The sequence below is a fragment of the Hyla sarda genome, chromosome 4, assembly GCF_029499605.1.
Source record: "Hyla sarda isolate aHylSar1 chromosome 4, aHylSar1.hap1, whole genome shotgun sequence".
Lineage (NCBI taxonomy): Eukaryota > Metazoa > Chordata > Amphibia > Anura > Hylidae > Hyla > Hyla sarda.
In genome coordinates this window covers 406,508,701-406,526,939 of record NC_079192.1, presented here as the reverse complement: position 1 = coordinate 406,526,939, position 18,239 = coordinate 406,508,701, and the positions used below count along the sequence as shown (strand labels likewise).

General features: G+C 45.8%; 1 protein-coding gene across 10 annotated transcripts in view; it reads left to right on the top strand.

The window, feature by feature from the left end:
* The window catches only part of BICD1 (BICD cargo adaptor 1), a 189,741-nt gene that overhangs the window by 70,663 nt on the left and 100,839 nt on the right, over positions 1-18,239 (top strand). For all 10 annotated transcript variants that reach the window (XM_056517531.1, XM_056517530.1, XM_056517534.1 and 7 more), the window contains exon 2: positions 9,128-9,340. In XM_056517531.1, the coding sequence (XP_056373506.1) occupies positions 9,128-9,340 (213 nt within the window). The remainder of the gene's footprint in view (positions 1-9,127; positions 9,341-18,239) is intronic.

Here is an 18,239-nt window from a genome sequence, read left to right as displayed (position 1 = left end):
TGCTTCTTTCTATTAAATTTTCCACTTTGAAAAAATGACCACAAGTGGTCTCCCTACAAGTCCTCTTTTTATAGATTTCAGACTCATGCTGGAGTCCTAAATCTCAGACTGCAGCCGGGACACAGACAAGCTCAGCACTGCTCCCTGGGAGCAGTGCTGAGCTTGTCTGTGTCCCGGCTGCAGTCTGAGATTTAGGACTCCAGCATGAGTCTGAAATCTATAAAAAAAAATTTAAAAAAGGGCTTGCTGCCAGGACTGGTAGGGAGACCCCTAGTGGTCATTTTTTCAAAGTTGAAAATTAAATAGAAAGAAGCATCATTTTTTATAACATGCTATTGGAAAGTTATTCTGCATACATTAATCTATAATATATCAAAAGTTTTTTTGATGAAAGGTACCCTTTAAGGATGACTATTATAATTTTGCTTGCTGATCAATATATTTAAAATACATATACCGTATTTTTCGCCCTATAGGACGCACCGGCGTATAAGACACACCCTATTTTTAGGTGCAAAATCTAAAAAATTTAAGATTTTGAACCCAATAGTGGTCTTCAACCTGCGGACCTCCAGATGTTGCAAAACTACAACTCCCAGCATGCCCGGACAGCCAACGGCTGTCCGGGCATGCTGGGAGTTGTAGTTTTGCAACATCTGGAGGTCCGCAGGTTGAAGACCACTGCATAGGAGGTAATACTCACGTGTCCCCGCCGCTCCAAACCCGTCACCGCTGCCCTGGATGTCGCTCCATCGCTGTCGCCGTGTCCCTGTCGCTCCGGAACGTCTCTGCTGCCGGCTGGGTATCCTCGCTCTCCGTCGCCGTCATCACGTCGACGCACGTACGCAACGACGTGATGACGAGGAAGAAGAGCGCCGGCCATACAGGGGATCCCTGAACAGAGAAGACACCGAGGAGGCAGGTAAGGTCCCTCCCGGTGTCCTGTAAGCACTAACCCGGCTATTCTGTCGGGCTGTTCGGGACCGCCGCGGTGAAATCGTGGCAGTCCCGAACAGCCCGACTGAACAGCCGGGTTAGTGTCACTTTCCCTTCAGACGCGGCGGTCAGCTTTGATCGCCACGTCTGAAGGGTTAATACAGGGCATCACCGTGATCGGTGGTGTCCTGTATTAGCCGCGGGTCCCGGCCGTTGATGGCCGCAGGGACCGCCGCGATAGGGGTGTCTTCGCCGTATAAGACGCACCGACTTTTTCCCCCCAGTTTTGGGGAAGAAAAAGTGCGTCTTATACGGCGAAAAATACGGTACTTGCTAATGCTAATCAAGTGCTGCAGAAAAACATGACGATGATTAATAAATGCTCATACCTAATTAACCAATCAAAATATAACACGATGATAACCTCCCATTTTGATAACCACATATACCAATTATCTTCCTTGAATAAAGCAGAACTCCTCTGCTGAGAAGGAGATTTGTACCAAACTTTTGTCTGGTATTCATTTCTCGTGTCGACACTCAGCATATACTTATTTGGACAGCCGCAGTCACTCACATTCGCGGCCTAACCAGAGCCGCTCCTTAAAGGGGTACTCCGCTGCTCAGCGTTTGGAACAAACTGTTCCATTCGCTGGAGCCGGCGCCGGGAGCTCGGGACGTCATAGCCCCACTTCCTCATGACATCACGCCCCGCACCCTCAATGCAAGTCAATGGGAGGGGACGTGACGCCCTTCAATGCAAGTCTACGGGAGGGGGCGTGGCGCCCCCTCAATGCAAGTCTATGGGAGGGGGAGTGACGGCCCCTCCTATAGACTTGCATTGAGGGGGTGGGGCGTGACGTCATTAGGGGGCAGGGCTATGACCTCACCAGGTCCCGCGCTGGCTCCAGCATTCGGAACAGTTTGTTAAAAACGCCGAGCAGTGGAGTACCCCTTTAACCACAGTACTAGCCAAGTGTCCATATAAGAGTACTGTCCGTATAACAGTACCAGCTATATAAGAGTGTGAATCATATAATAGTACCACCCATCTAGGTGTCTGTATATCCAGGACACATCAGGGAGAGACTGGGACTAACAAGCTACCCTGGCACACAGTACCCACACACCAGCCTACATACAATATTGCCCCCTACTCGAGAATATCAGTGTGCATAGCTGCAGTTTCCCCATAACTGTTACAGTATAACCATAACAGCCAGAGTGTCCCCATATTAGCTACATTATCCCCATTATGGCTACAGTCTCCCTGCAAGCAATAAAGGAATAGAGGAAAGCAGGCCCGTCGCTAAAGGACAGACAAACCAAGCAATTGCTTGGGGCCCCGAGCCGTCCTACTGCCCCTACGGTTCGGCCCTGTCAGCCGTCCGAGCCAGCAGTGCAAGAGCCTGGAGCGGGAGGCAGAGACTAAAGCCGCTCAACCTACGGCTCCTATTTTTGTGCCCGGCTCACCTATAGTTGCCTCACTCAGCACGTCCCCGCCCCCAGTTAAGTACAGCTACGTGCGTCGGCCTCGTATTGATGTTTGCTCATGTCACGCTCCCAGAATTCAAGGGCCGGCATTACTACGTCCTGATGCCAGCCCTAGGTATTCTGAGCGCGTGACGTGAGCAAACATCATTACCGCGTGTAGCTGTGCAAGCCCTTATCTGGGGAAGGGTCTGCCCTGAATTCCCGGCAACTGCAGAGGTACCAACCGGGAGAGTCTAATCTAGGGGTGCTACCTTCTTACTGGGGGGAGGGTGTTAATCTGGGGATACTACCTGCCTACTGGGGGGGAGGGGGTTAATCTGGGGATACTACCTACCTACCGGGGGGAGGGTGTTAATCTGGGGATACTACCTGCCTACTGGGGGGAGGGGGTTAATCTGGGGATACTACCTGCCTACTGGGGGGAGGGGGTTAATCTGGGGATACTACCTACCTACTGGGGGGAGGGGGTTAATCTGGGGATACTACCTGCCTACTGGGGGGAGGGGGTTAATCTGGGGCTACTACCTGCCTACTGGGGGGGGGGGTAAGGGGTTAATCTGAGGGTACTACCTGCCTACTGGGGGGAGGGGGTTAATCTGGGGGTACTACCTGCCTACTGGGGGAGGGGGTTAATCTGGGGGTACTACCTGCCTACTGGGGGGAGGGGGTTAATCTGGGGCTACTACCTGCCTTCTGAGGGGAGTGGGTTAATCTGGGGGTACTACCTGCCTACTGGGGGGAGGGGGTTAATCTGGGGAAAGTACCTGCCTACTGGGGGGGGGGGTTTATTTATATAAAGTGTGGGTGAACTTAAACCGTATGGCTATGCTGTGATCCCTGTAGGCTTTGCGTGCGTAAGGTGGGGAGGGGGGGCTCCATGTCTATTTTGCTTGGGGCCCCCAAATTCCTTCAAACGGCCCTGGAGGAAAGTATTGGAGAGTGGGGCTCTTCAGAACCTGCGCAGCCCTCTCGGGCTTCCTAGACTTTGTTGCAGCCTCCTGTCTGGATACATTAGCATTCATTTCCATATCAGTCAATCGCTCTTCGCTAGGATGGTCTGATGTCCTATGGAGTGTAAGCAATGCATACCGAAGTGCTTGTCGCTGCCTGTGCCAAAACATATCTGCAGGATCTGTCCACAACTACATCCCAGCTCGCCGCGCCTTCTCCTGCGTATCCGTTCACTTAGACTATGATAAATAATGACAGGGCAATATGGCGGCATTTTATTTAAGAGTGTTCCTACATGATGTCCTGGTGGTAGGCGTCATCATCACATCACGTGCAGCGGTGCTCGGAAGTAAAGAGGAGTGTGGTCTGCTGCTGTCTTTTGGTTCGGAGATTGTGAGAATAAATTAGTTCACACGAAATAGCTAAATTCTTCAACCGTTCTCAATAATGTCATCGCATGCCCTTGTGCTCCTAGCGCCAATGGAGCTTCCATAGTGTGAATGGTTCCTAAGGGTATGTGCACACTACGTAATTAGCGCAGAATTCCGCCGCTAAGTTTGATCCGTGCAAAGAAAGAACATATTCATTCTTTGGACGGAAGTCTGCGGGAACTGCATACCCATCAATGGTGACGGCACAGTGCCGCGCAGTTTTCTTCGGCGGCCGCAAGATGGAATCTCCGCTCACGTAAATACGTAGTCTGAACAGACCCTAACACAGTTCCCAGTGGGCTCTCTGATGATGACATGTCTCTGAGCTTCCTACATCTCTATAGGCTTTGTAATACAAAACTCCAGGTAGACCCAGCCCTGCCTATAAAAGGTCACACAGCTGACAATGCATATCAGAGGAAAAACCAAGCCATGAGGTGGAAAGAACTGCCTGTAGAGATCAGAGACAGGATTGGGTGGAGGTACAGATCTGGAGGAGGGCACAAAAACATCTCTGCTGCACTGAAAGTTCCCAAAATCTCATTATTCTTAATTCTTTTTAGAATGACTGTAAAATCAAAATTAAAAATTGTCCGTAAAGGATGAAATAACATCCCCCAGACCAGACTCCCATAGAAAAAACATCCCAAGACTTCTATATGAATATCAGACCCCAGAGCAGACTCCCATATAAATAACAGACCCCAGACCAGATACCCATAGAATTTTGACCACATACGTTTATAAGTATCAGACCCAAGACCAGACTCCCATGCCAATATTGGAAACCAGAAAACAAGACTCATATATGAATATTTGACCCCAGACCAGACTCCCATGGAAATATCAGACTATAGACCACACACTTATAAATATAAGACTCTAGGCCACACACTTATATAAATATTATATTTAATATTATATTATATAAATATAATATTTATGAATATCAGACCCCAGACCAAACTCACATAGAAATATCAGACTCTAGACCACACACTTATGAAAATATTAGACTCTAAACCAAACTCTCAGGCCAATATTGGAAACCAGAAAACCAGACACCTTTATGAATATCAGACCCCAGAGCAGACTCCCATAGAAGTAACGGATTTCCAGACCAGACTCACACATGGACATCATACCCTAGACTATGCTCCCAAACCAAATCATATATGCCCTTTATAGCTGTTTATTAAAATGGAGAATGAAAAAACCTTGAAATGGTGATGCAGGGATGTGGAATTCCTATCTCCTGACGCCCGGGACATGCAGTTCCGGTGTGCCGGGCAGGTGAATTTTTCAGACCCTTAACCCGGCTTCGGGCAAGCAGGGCCTTACCTGACAAGCTCGGCGGCACTCAGCGGTCTGTATGGAGCAGGCTCCGGACTCCTGCCCGCTACATACTTTGCAGCCCCTGGCTGTGGAAACTCGCATCCTGAGAAGGGGGGGGCGATGAGGGGGGCGTGGCTTCTTTCTCCCCGTGCAGACCTGCATCCTCTGACTTCGCTCCGCACAGCTCTAAGCTTCGGAGAGCTGAGGGGAGGAGCGGACGCAATTCTGCACGGGGCGCAAGATTCCACCTCACACCGCCGCTAATAGCCAGCATGCGACACTCAGCAGTCTGTATGGAGCGGTTCCCGACTCTTGCCCGCTCCGTACTCTGCAGCCCCCGGCTGTTTTCAGTAGCCAGGGGCCGCTGCTAATAGCCAGCATGCGGCGACTATTAACCCTTTTGATCGCCGCTGTCAAAGCAAAGGCATCTAAAAGGACATGTGAATGCTTCCTGGTGGGCTAGTGGGGTGGATTGCCCCCCCCTTGCAGCGCGATCGCGAGGGGGAGATCCACTATAGAGGTAGCCGGAGTGCTTACCTCTGTTCCCTGCTGTCCCGTGGCTCTGTCATTGATAGATCCTGGCTGGACTAGGCTCTATCAATGGATCACAGAGCAATGGAGTTCAATAGAATTCTATTGATCTGTATGAGGAATCTAATGATTCCTCCTAAAAGTCTAATAAAGTGTAAAAAAAATAAAAAAATAAACTTTCAATAAAAGCTTAAAAGACACACATTAACCCCTTCCATGTTAAAAGTTCAAATCACCCCCTATTCCTATGTAAAAAAAAAAATCATGTAAACATGATAAAAATAAACATATTTAGTATCGCTGCGTGCGTAATTGTACGACCTATTAAAATATAACATTATGTATCCCGTACGGTAAATGTAAAAAAAATAAAAAATACCAAACCACAAAATTGCTATTTTTATATTATTCCAGAAAAAAAAAGTTAAAAAGCAATTAAAAAAGTCAGATCAATACCAAAATGGTACCGATACAAAAAACTGATTATGGTGCAAAAAATTTGCCCTCATACAACCTGGTATGCGGGAAAAAAAAAAAAAAGCTACAGGGGTCAAAAAATGGCAATTGAAAAAATTTGAAAAAGTTCAGAATTTTTTTTAAATTGGTAAAACATGACGTAAACTATACAAATCTGGTATTACTGTAATCAGGCGGCCTAAAGTATCAAAACAAAAAGTTATCTCAACCACAAGGTAAATGGCGTAGAAGAGAAAACCACCAAATCTGCAAAATTATCTATTACTATTTCAATTTCGCTTCACCTATTTTTTGGTTCAGAGAATATGTTATTGAAAAATTAAAAGGTATCATTATACAGTCGTCCCTCAACATACGATGGTAATCCGTTCCAAACGGACCATCGTTTGTTGATTCCATCGCATGTTGAGGGATCCGTGCAATGTAAAGTATAGGACAGTGGTCTACAACCTGCGGACCTCCAGATGTTGCAAAACTACAACACCCAGCATGCCCGGACAGCCGTTGGCTGTCCGGGCATGCTGGGTGTTGTAGTTTTGCAACATCTGGAGGTCCCCAGGTTGTAGGCCACTGTTAGAGGAAGTTGTACTCACCTGTCCCCGCTCCGGACTGTCTCTGGACTGTCACCGCTCCGGACCCGTCACCGCTCGTCACCGCTGCCCGGGATGTCATCTTCCATCGCTGTCGCCATGTCTCCGACGCTCCGGTAAGGCCTCTTCTTCCCCGGCATCCGTGCTCTCCGTCGCCGCCATCACGTCGCTCCGCGCGCCGCTCCAATTGGATGACGGGACGGCGTGTGCGCGACGTTATGGCGACGATGGAGAGCGACGACGATGCAGAGGATCCCGAAGAGGACGCACCGGAGCCCCGAGGACAGGTAAGTGATCGTCAGCAAAGGGCACGGGGCACCGTAAACGGCTATCCGGTGGCAGCTGAAGCAGTCTGCGCTGCCGGATAGCCGTTTATGCGATGGCCCCGACATCCAAAAGCATCGTATGTTGATGCTGCCTCTGAGAGGCCATCGCATGTTGAAATTATTGTATGTCGGGGCCATCGTAGGTCGAGGGGTCACTCTAGTAGGTAGTTATGGCCATCATAGGGCGAGGAGGAAAAAATTTGAACGTAAAAGTGAAAATTGGCCCGGACAAGTGGATCGTCATGAGGGACAAGTAGATTTTGCTCCATTTTAGTCCCGTGGACAAGTAGTTTTTTTAATAAAAATTTCCACACCCCTGTGATGTGATGATTTTTTGGGATTCTTCAGTAGAGATGAGCGAACTTACAGTAAATTCGATTCGTCACGAACTTCTCGGCTCGGCAGTTGATGACTTTTCCTGCATAAATTAGTTCAGCTTTCAGGTGCTCCCGTGGGCTGGAAAAGGTGGATACAGTCCTAGGAGACTCTTTCCTAGGACTGTATCCACCTTTTCCAGCCCACCGGAGCACCGGAAAGCCGAACTAATTTACGCAGGATAAGTCATCAACTGCCGAGCCGAGAAGTTCGTGACGAATCGAATTTACTGTAAGTTCGCTCATCTCTATTCTTCAGGTTAATGTTTAACTAGAAGTAAACAATTGATCAGACCTGTAGAGTCACAGTGACCAGAGGCATACTGACCCAATGGACACATAACTGGATAAAAAGAATAACATATTGATGACTAGTAGTTCATCTGATGAAAAAAAAAGCTGATCTGTACACTACAGTTGATTTGTTACTGTGTACCACCACCCTTGTACCCCTATGTGAGTTGCATTTTAAAAACAGAGAGCCCCGTAGCTACAAATAAAGCAATTTTTCCCCCAAAAATGTAGTTGCTGTGAGGATTTGTGTAGCTTAAAGGGGTACTCCAGGAAAAAACTTTTTTTTTTATTTATATATATCAACTGGCTCCAGAAAGTTAAACAGATTTGTAAATTACTTCTATTAAAAAATCTTAATCCTTTCAGTACTTATGAGCTTCTGAAGTTAAAGTTGTTCTTTTCTGTCTAAGTGTTCTCTGATGACACCTGTCTCGGGAAACGCCCAGCTTAGAAGAGATTTGCTATGGGGATTTGCTTGTAAACTGGGCGTTTCCCGAGACAGGTGTCATCAGAGATGACTTAGACAGAAAATAACAACCTTAACTTCAGAAGCTCATAAGTACTGTAAGGATTAAGATTTTTTTTATAGAAGTAATTTACAAATCTGTTTACCTTTCTGGAGCCAGTTGATATATAAAAAAAAAGTTTTTTCCTAGATAATCCCTTTAAAGGAATTAAAATGTTTTTAAATCAACTGGTGCCAGGAAGTTATGTTCATTCTTTGCATGGAATCCGCGAGCACTGCATAGCCGTCAGTGGTGACGGCACAGTGCAGCGCGGTCCTACCGCTGAAGTATTTCGTCGGCGGCTGTAAGATGGAATCTCCGCTCGCGTAAATACGTAGTCTGAACATACCCTAACACAGTTCCCAGTGGGCTCTCTGATGATGACATGTCTCTGAGCTTCCTACATCTCTATAGGCTTTGTAATACAAAACTCCAGGTAGACCCGGCCCTGCCTATAAAAGGTCACACAGCTGACAATGCATATCAGAGCAAAAACCAAGCCATGAGGTGGAAAGAACTGCCTGTAGAGATCAGAGACAGGATTGGGTGGAGGTACAGATCTGGAGGAGGGCACAAAAACATCTCTGCTGCACTGAAAGTTCCCAAAAGCTCAGTGGCCTCCATAATTCTTAATTCTTTTTATAATGACTGTAAAATCTAAATGAAAAATCGTCCGTAAAGGATGAAAAAACAGCCGCTTTTTATACCAATTTTACAGTGTTTTTTTGTGTTTTCATTTTACAATGCGTGAACATAGCCTTGAGAAACAAAACTGCAAGATTTCAGAACTATTTTAAAATGTAGAAAAATTGATTTAATAAAATAGGTCATTTTCCCTTTAGGAACAGATTTCAGAAACGTCATGTATGTTTTTGTTTTTAGGCCTTTGGACAATCCTTTACCGTCCACCGCAAAGTTGCAGAAGATGGCGAGACCCGTGAGGAGACTTTACTGCAGGAGTCGGCGTCCAAGGAAGAGTATTACTTGGGTAGAATACTGGAAATGCAGAACGACATGAGGCAGAGCCGAACCATGATCACCAATGTTCAAGGAGAGAACGAGCGACTCAATGTCCTTGTCCAGGACTTGAAGGAGGTAAGGTTAACCACAGTTGTTTAATAAGGACCATATCAATATGTTAATATTAGGGCAGGCAGGCTTTAATCCATCCGGGTCTCATTTTCTTGCTGTGAGTCAAAAGCTATAAATGGGTTATCTGGTGTTTTTCAAAATTTTTTATCCTGCTGGGGCCCAGAAAAGAATAGGAAAAAATCCCTATACTTACCTAGCCTTGGTCCCCCACAACTTCCATTTGGCCCCCCTCCAGTCCCCTGATCTTCCACACTTGATGCTGATCCACCCCTAAATAAATTCGGATCCTAGACCCCTAAATAAATTCACACCCTAGACCCCTAAATAAATTCAGACCCTAGACCCCTAAATAAATTCAGACCATAGACCCCTAAATAAATTCAGACCATAGACCCCTAAATAAATTCAGACCATAGACCCCTAAATAAATTCAGACCATAGACCCCTAAATAAATTCAGACCCTAGACCCCTAATTAAATTCATACCCTAGACCCCTAAATACATTCAGACCCTAGACCCCTAAATAAATTCAGACCCTAGACCCCTAAATAAATTCAGACCCCAGACCCCTAAATAAATTCAGACCCCTAAATAAATGTAGTGCCCAGATCAGACCTCTAGATGAGTTCAGACCCTAGATACCTAAATAAATTCAGACCGTAGACCCCTAAATAAATTCAGACCCCAGACCCCTAAATAAATTCAGACCCTAGACCCCTAAATAAGTTCAGACTATAGACCCCTATATAAATTCAGACCATAGACCCCTAAATAAATTCAGACCCTAGACCCCTAAATAAATTCAGACCCTAGACCCCTAAATAAATTCAGACCCTAGACCCCTAAATAAATTCAGACCCCAGACCCCTAAATAAATTCAGACCCCTAAATAAATTCAGACCCCTAAATAAATTCAGACCCCTAAATAAATTCAGACCCTAGACCCCTAAATAAATTCAGACCCCAGACCCCTAAATAAATTCAGACCCCTAAATAAATGTAGTGCCCAGATCAGACCTCTAGATGAATTCAGACCCTAGATACCTAAATAGATTCAGACCCCAGACCTATAAATATATTCAGACCCCTAAATAAATTTATACCCCAGACCCTAAGTAAATTTAGTGCCCAGACGAGACCTCTAGATAAATTCAGACCCTAGATACCTAAAAAAAAAAGTACATTCAGTGTCTAGACCAGAACCTTTAGATAAATTGAAACCCTAAGTAAATTCAGACCTTTTGATAAATTTAGACCCTAGACCACTGAATTTATTTACATATAAGTTCATTTACATCTAGAAACAAAAAAAACCCCAAACTGATCTAGTCCGCTTACAAGGCTGAAGATTTGTTACAGTGTTTCCACCTGTAGGAACATAGCCTAATATGCACAATTCCTCTTGCTCCGGATCCCTAGTTCTGCCTCTTCTCCCCACATGTCAGGGCTGATCCTGGCCCGGGACACTTATTATAAGTACCCACCATATAGCAGATAATGTCAGATATCCTGAACGCTGGCACCAGACTATGACCTGACACATTAACTCATTCCGTCCTAATGCAATGAAAATCAATACGAAGAGTCCTGAATGTCTCTGCAGCCATAACTGAGTTTAGGAGAAGATAAGATGTTCCTGTAATTGCGGCATTGAAACCAAACGCTCCATTAGTCCAGTATCTGATGGTCCTGAATGGCCGGTGAGCAAGACGTGTCCTTATTGCACAATATTGTCAAAATGTATCTGCAAAACCACATGGGGTTCTCTTAAAGGGGTACTCCGCTGCTCAGCGTTTCGAACAAACTGTTCCCAATACTGGAGCCGGGAGCTTGTGACGTCATAGCCCCGCCCCCTCATGACGTCCCCCCCTGCCCCCTCAATGCAAGTCTATGGGAGGGGGCGTGACAGCAGTCACGCCCCCGCCCATAGACTTCATTGAGGGGGCGTGACATCATGGGGGGGGGGGGGCTATGACGTCACAAGCTCCCGGCTCCCAGCATTTGGAACAGTTTGTTCTGTGAGTACCAGCCATGGATGCCCCCCCAGTCTGCCCAGCTACATATCCATGCCAGACACATATTCCCCCAAGACTACCAGGTTCAAATGCCTACTAGAATGCCAACAACAGATGCCTCACCCCCCCCCCTCCAAAAAAGATAAAATAAACATAAACAACAACCACATTTCACATTACAGGCAGATACCTTCTAGAATGCCAGCCACATATGTCCCAGAATGCCATCTTTAGATGCCCTCTAGATTACTGACAACAGAAGCCCTCTTGAATGCCAACCACAGGAGCATCACCAAAATAACAGTCACAGATATCAACGAGAGAACGTAAATCCTACAGAGTACCAGCCATGGATGCCCCCCCAGTCTGCCCAGTCCAACCCAAAATGCCAGACACATATTCCCCCAAGACAACCAGGTTCACATGCCTACTAGAATGCCAACAACAGATGCCTCACCCCACCCCCCACCCCTTCCAAAAAACAAACAAAAAAGCAACCACATTTCACATTACAGGCATATACCTTCTAGAATGCCAACCACAGCTGTAGCAGCCAAAAATTCTGCAGAATGCCAGCCACAGATAACACACAGTGTGCCAGCCTAGGTGCCCTACAGAATCCAAGCCACATATTCCCCCAAGACTATGAGGTTCAAATGCCTTCTATGGTGCAAACAACAGATGCCCCCCCTGCCAAAAAATAAGAAAAAAACCCTAGCAGGTCAGCTTCAGACAGATACCTTGTAGAATGCCAGCCACAGCTTCACCACAGAGTACCAGCCATGAATGGCAGCCTCACAGACTGCCAACCAAAGGTCCTCCCCAGAGTGGCAGCCAGAGATATCCCCAAAGTGCAGCCTCACAGCCAACCAAAGGTCCTCCCCAGAGTGGCAGCCAAAGATATCCCCAAAGTGTAGCCTCACAGCCAACCAAAGGTCCTCCCCAGAGTGGCAGCCAAAGATATCCCCAAAGTGTAGCCTCACAGCCAACCAAAGGTCCTCCCCAGAGTGGCAGCCAAAGATATCCCCAAAGTGCATGCCGCAGATGCCCCTAAGTCCCGTAACCGCTTTGCCCCCCAAAGTGCCTACCATCAATATTCCCCAACATGCCGATCACCAGTCAATCCCAGACTGCCACCAGTGCCCACAACTACCCCGGTTTTCTCTATTTTATCTAATTGTATTTCTCGGTTATGACTAAAGGGAACCTGCCACGTTGAAGATGCGGTCCAATCTGCTATGGGCTGTTCTGGGTTGTCAAGTTGATTTTGAAGGCTGTGATGGTGGGTGAGAGGGGGATTTATCTGGGTAGGGAGTTCCAGAGTTTGGGTTGCGCTCAAGAGGAACCTTGTAGACAGTTGTGTGAGGAGCGGACAAGGGGTGAGAGGGGTGGAGATCAGGTCAGAGCTGTATACAGAGGACAGGTTGACTACAGCCTTTTAAAAGGGGTACTCCATTGGCCAGTGTTCAGAACTAAATGTTCCCAACGCTGTTTTTGTAATGCGGGGGTCAACAACGTACCTTGCGATGTCGTCTCGTGACGCCACTCCCCCTCAATGCAAGTCAATGGGAGGGGGCGTGACATTCGTCACGCCCCCTCCCATAGACTTGCATTGAGGGGTGTGGCCATGACATCACCAGGGGCATAGTCGACCCCCGCAGAGCAAAAACAGCGTTCGGAACATTTTGTTCTGAACACTGTCCCCTTTAAGTCATAAATAACAGTGTAAACTGAATTCCCGGGCCCCGGGTAGCCAGGGAAGGGTTCAGCAAGGGGGAGAGGAAGAGGAGGAGCTAGGGGAGAGGTGGGTTAGTCCGGAAGCAGAGTTGAGGATGGATTGGAGGGGAACAAGAGTGTGAGGCCTCATTCACACAGCGGAAAATTAGCAGAATGTCCACTTAGAAAACAAGGGTGGACTTTCCGCAAATTTGCAGGTTCTGCCAGCAACATGACCACTCGGGAATGCGCCATCTCCATAGGCGACAATGCATTTCCAAAGCGTATTCTGACGAAAGAACTGACATCATTTCCTTCGGCGGAGGAATCGGGATTTCCGTGGCAGAAACAGTTCCGCCGTGTGCACAGTGCAGCAGAGTGAAAGCAATGGGACTCTGCTGCAACAGAACTTCAGAGCAGAATTCTTCCATCGGATTCCGCTTGGAAATTCCTTAGTGTGAAGATACCCTCAGGTGGAACAAAGGAGGTTGTTGCAGTAGTCCATGTAGAAGATGATGAGGACACGCACTAGCAGATAAAGTTGAGAAAAGGGTGGATTTGAGAAATGTGTTTAAAGGGGTACTCCACTGGAAAACATTTTTTTTTTTATCAACTGGTGCCAGAAAGTTAAAACAGATTTGTAAATTACTTTGATTTAAAAATCTTAATCCTTCCAGTACTTATCAGCTACTGTATACTACAGAGGAAGTTTTATTCTTTTTGAATTTCCTTTATGTCTGACCACAGTGCTCTCTGCTGACACCTCTGTTCATTTTTAGAACGGTCTAAAGTAGAAGCAAATCCCCCATAGCAAACCTCTCCTGCTCTGGACAGTTCCTGACATGGACGGAGGTGTCCAGAGAGCACTGTGGTCAGACAGAAAATAAATTTAAAAAGAAAAGAACTTCCTGTGGAGCATACAGCAGCTGATAAGTACTGGAAGGATTAAGATTTTTAAATAGAAGTAATTTACAAATCTGTATAACTTTCTGGCACCAGTTGATTTAAATAAAAATGTTTTCCAGTGGAGTACCCCTTTAAGATGGAGGTAGCAAAAGCCTGGATCTATGGTTTAAAGGACAGAGCAGAATTGAAGGGTATGTTCACACTGAGGAATTGACAAGAAATTTTCTTACGTAATTCTACGTCAGTATTTTGCTTTAATTCCACCTTGAATGAAAGTTCCATTGACTTTAATGGTCTTTTCTCCGCTCTGTTCACACAGAGGAATTTCCACGGATGAAATTCCAAAGTGGAATCAATTTCTACCAGAAGATTGAGCATGTTAAAGGGGTACTCCGGTGGAAAACGTTTTTTTTTTTTAATCAACTGGTGCCAGAATTGTAAATTAATTCTATTAAAAAATCTTAATCCTTCCAGTACTTATTAGCTGCTGAATACTACATTAGAATTTTTTTCTTTTTTGAACACAGTGCTCTCTGCTGACATCATGACCACAGTGCTCTCTGCTGACATCTCTGTCCATTTTAGGAACTGTCCAGAGCAGCATATGTTTTCTATGGGGATTTTCTCCTACTGCTCGTGATGTCAGCAGAGAGCTCTGTGTTCCAAAAAGAAAATAATTTCCTCTGTAGTATTCGGCAGCTAATAAGTACTGGAAGGATTAAGATTTTTTAATAGAATTAATTTACAGATCTGTTTAACTTTCTGGCACCAGTTGATGAAAAAAAAAAAGTTTTCCACCGGAGTACCCCTTTAATTCTTCTGGTGGAATCCATGGGTAGAAGCCCATTGAGGTCAATGGGACTTTATTTTTCTTGAGTTTAAAGCTAAATACACATGGAATTTTCCTGCCAAAATTAGCTGAACTTCCTCCCCAGCATTTCCTAATCCTCTTCCTGATTTCCCATTCAAGCGTCCGCACCAATTCCATGCCAATTCTGCACAAAATTCTGCGTCAAGCAGAAGAGGGCAGATTTGGTAAATTTCCTGACCAAACTAATTCCGTGCCAATTCCTCAATGTGCAGAAAGAGGCAGACTGTCTGGGCACCAAGGAGGTGTCGTGCGGGTATAACTGGATACAGCAGGCTAAGCCACTCAACTCAATATAGAAACCGCAACTGTACAGGCAGGTATATAGAAAAAACGTAGCTCCGTACAGGCAGGTATATAGAAAAAACGTAGCTCCGTGCAGGCAGGTATATAGAAAAAACGTAGACAGGTATATAGAAAAAACGTAGGCAGGTATATGGAAAAACGTAGGCAGGTATATGGAAAAACGTAGGCAGGTATATGGAAAAACGTAGACAGGTATATAGAAAAAACGTAGGCAGGTATATGGAAAAACGTAGGCAGGTATATGGAAAAACGTAGGCAGGTTTATAGAAAAAATGTAGCTCCGTACAGGCAGGTATATAGAAAAAACGTAGCTCCGTACAGGCAGGTATATAGAAAAAACGTAGCTCCGTGCAGGCAGGTATATAGAAAAAACGTAGCTCCGTACAGGCAGGTATATAGAAAAAACGTAGACAGGTATATAGAAAAAACGTAGGCAGGTATATGGAAAAACGTAGGCAGGTATATGGAAAAACGTAGGCAGGTTTATAGAAAAAATGTAGCTCCGTACAGGCAGGTATATAGAAAAAACGTAGCTCCGTACAGGCAGGTATATAGAAAAAATGTAGCTCCGTACAGGCAGGTATATAGAAAAAACGTAGCTCCGTACAGGCGGGTATATAGAAAAAAACGTAGGCAGGTATATAGAAAAAACGTAGGTAGGTATATAGAAAAAAACGTAGGCAGGTATATAGAAAAAACGTAGGTAGGTATATAGAAAAAAACGTAGGTTGGTATATAGAAAAAACGTAGCTCCGTACAGGCAGGTATATAGAAAAAAATAGGCTGGTATATAGAAAAAATGTAGGCAGGTATATAGAAAAAACGTAGCTCCGTACAGGCCGGTATATGGAAAAAAACGTAGGCAGGTATATAGAAAAACGTAGCTCCGTACAGGCAGGTATATAGAAAAAATATAGCTCCGTACAGGCAGGTATATAGAATAAACGTAGGCAGGTATATAGAAAAAACTTAGCTCCGTACAGGCAGGTATATAGAAAAAGCGTAGGCAGGTATATAGAATAAACGTAGGCAGGTATATAGAAAAAACTTAGCTCCGTACAGGCAGGTATATAGAAAAAGCGTAGGCAGGTATATAGAAAAAACTTAGCTCCGTACAGGCAGGTATATAGAAAAAACGTAGGCAGGTATATAGAAAAAACTTAGCTCCGTACAGGCAGGTATATAGAAAAAACGTAGGCAGGTATATAGAAAAAAACGTAGCTCCGTACAGGCAGGTATATAGAAAAAGCGTAGGGAGGTATATAGAAAAAACGTAGCTACGTACAGGCAGGTATATGGAAAAAATGTAGCCAGTTATATAGAATAAACGTAGGCAGGTATATAGAGAAAACGTAGCACTCACCTAGTGACTGGTGCAAAAATGGAGGCTTTATTTCATTCTGTGGTGTAGGACATCAGGACAGTGAGGACAAAACAAACTAGCTCAGGAAGAACATGGGGAGTGACGGCTCAGTTTCGCGGCAATTACCATTTGATCATGCCGCTAGGCGGGATTAAGCGGTAATTGCCACGAAACAGAGTCACTAGGTGAGTGCTACGTTTTTTCTATATACCTGCCAATTCCTCAATGTGAACATACCCTAAGGCAGCGGACTAGTGAGACCGAGGAGAAAGTGGAGCCAGCAGCGGACTAGTGAGACCGAGGAGAAAGTGGAGCCAGCAGCGGACTAGTGAGACCGAGGAGAAAGTGGAGCCAGCAGCGGACTAGTGAGACCGAGGAGAAAGTGGAGCCAGCAGCGGACTAGTGAGACCGAGGAGAAAGTGGAGCCAGCAGCGGACTAGTGAGACCGAGGAGAAAGTGGAGCCAGCAGCGGACTAGTAAGACCGAGGAAAAAGTGGAGCCAGCAGCGGACTAGTGAGACCGAGGAGAAAGTGGAGCCAGCAGCGGACTAGTGAGACCGAGGAGAAAGTGGAGCCAGCAGCGGACTAGTGAGACCGAGGAGAAAGTGGAGCCAGCAGCAGACTAGTGAGACCGAGGAGAAAGTGGAGCCAGCAGCGGACTAGTAAGACCGAGGAGAAAGTGGAGCCAGCAGCGGACTAGTGAGACCGAGGAGAAAACGGAGCCAGCAGCGGACTAGTGAGACCGAGGAGAAAGTGGAGCCAGCAGCGGACTAGTGAGACCGAAGAGAAAACGGAGCCAGCAGCGGACTAGTGAGACCGAGGAGAAAGTGGAGCCAGCAGCGGACTATTGAGACCGAGGAGAATGTGGAGCCAGCAACGGACTAGTGAGACCGAGGAGAAAGTGGAGCCAGCAACGGACTAGTGAGACCGAGGAGAAAGTGGAGCCAGCAGCGGACTAGTGAGACCGAGGAGAAAGTGGAGCCAGCAGCGGACTAGTGAGACCGAGGAGAAAGTGGAGCCAGCAACGGACTAGTGAGACCGAGGAGAAAGTGGAGCCAGCAGCGGACTAGTGAGACCGAGGAGAAAGTGGAGCCATTCATGTGAGACTTTGTCAGTAATTTGGAGAAAGTAGTGGGGGTTGGGAGGTACAAGCGAAGGAAATTCCATCATGGTCAGTAAATTATAACTAAGTGACAGGACCGGCAGCAGACACGTCCTGCTGACTTTCCTTCTAAGGAATGAGAGGAGAAAGGAAGAATCACATATATCTATAATGCTGATCATGCATTTTGTATAGGGACTGTAAAGGGATTATTCAGAAATAGAAAAACAGAGACAATTTCTTCCAAAAACAGCTCCACACCTGTCCTCATGCTGTTTGTGGTATTACAGTATTACAACTTGGCTCCATTTACTTCAGTGGAACTTAGCAGCAATACCACACACAACCTGAGGACAGATGTGGCGCTGTTTTGGAAGAATTATAATACTGCATGTGCCCTATAAAGGGGTACTCCGGTGGAAATAATTTTTTATTTTTTTTAAATCAACTGGTGCCAGAAAGTTAGACAGATTTGTAAATTACTTCTATTAAAAAAATCTTAATCCTTCCAGTACTTATTAGCTGCTGAATACTTTTCTTTTTGGCACACAGTGCTCTCTGCTGACATCATGAGCACAGTGCTCTCTGCTGACATCTCTGTCCATTTTAAGAACTGTCCAGAGTAG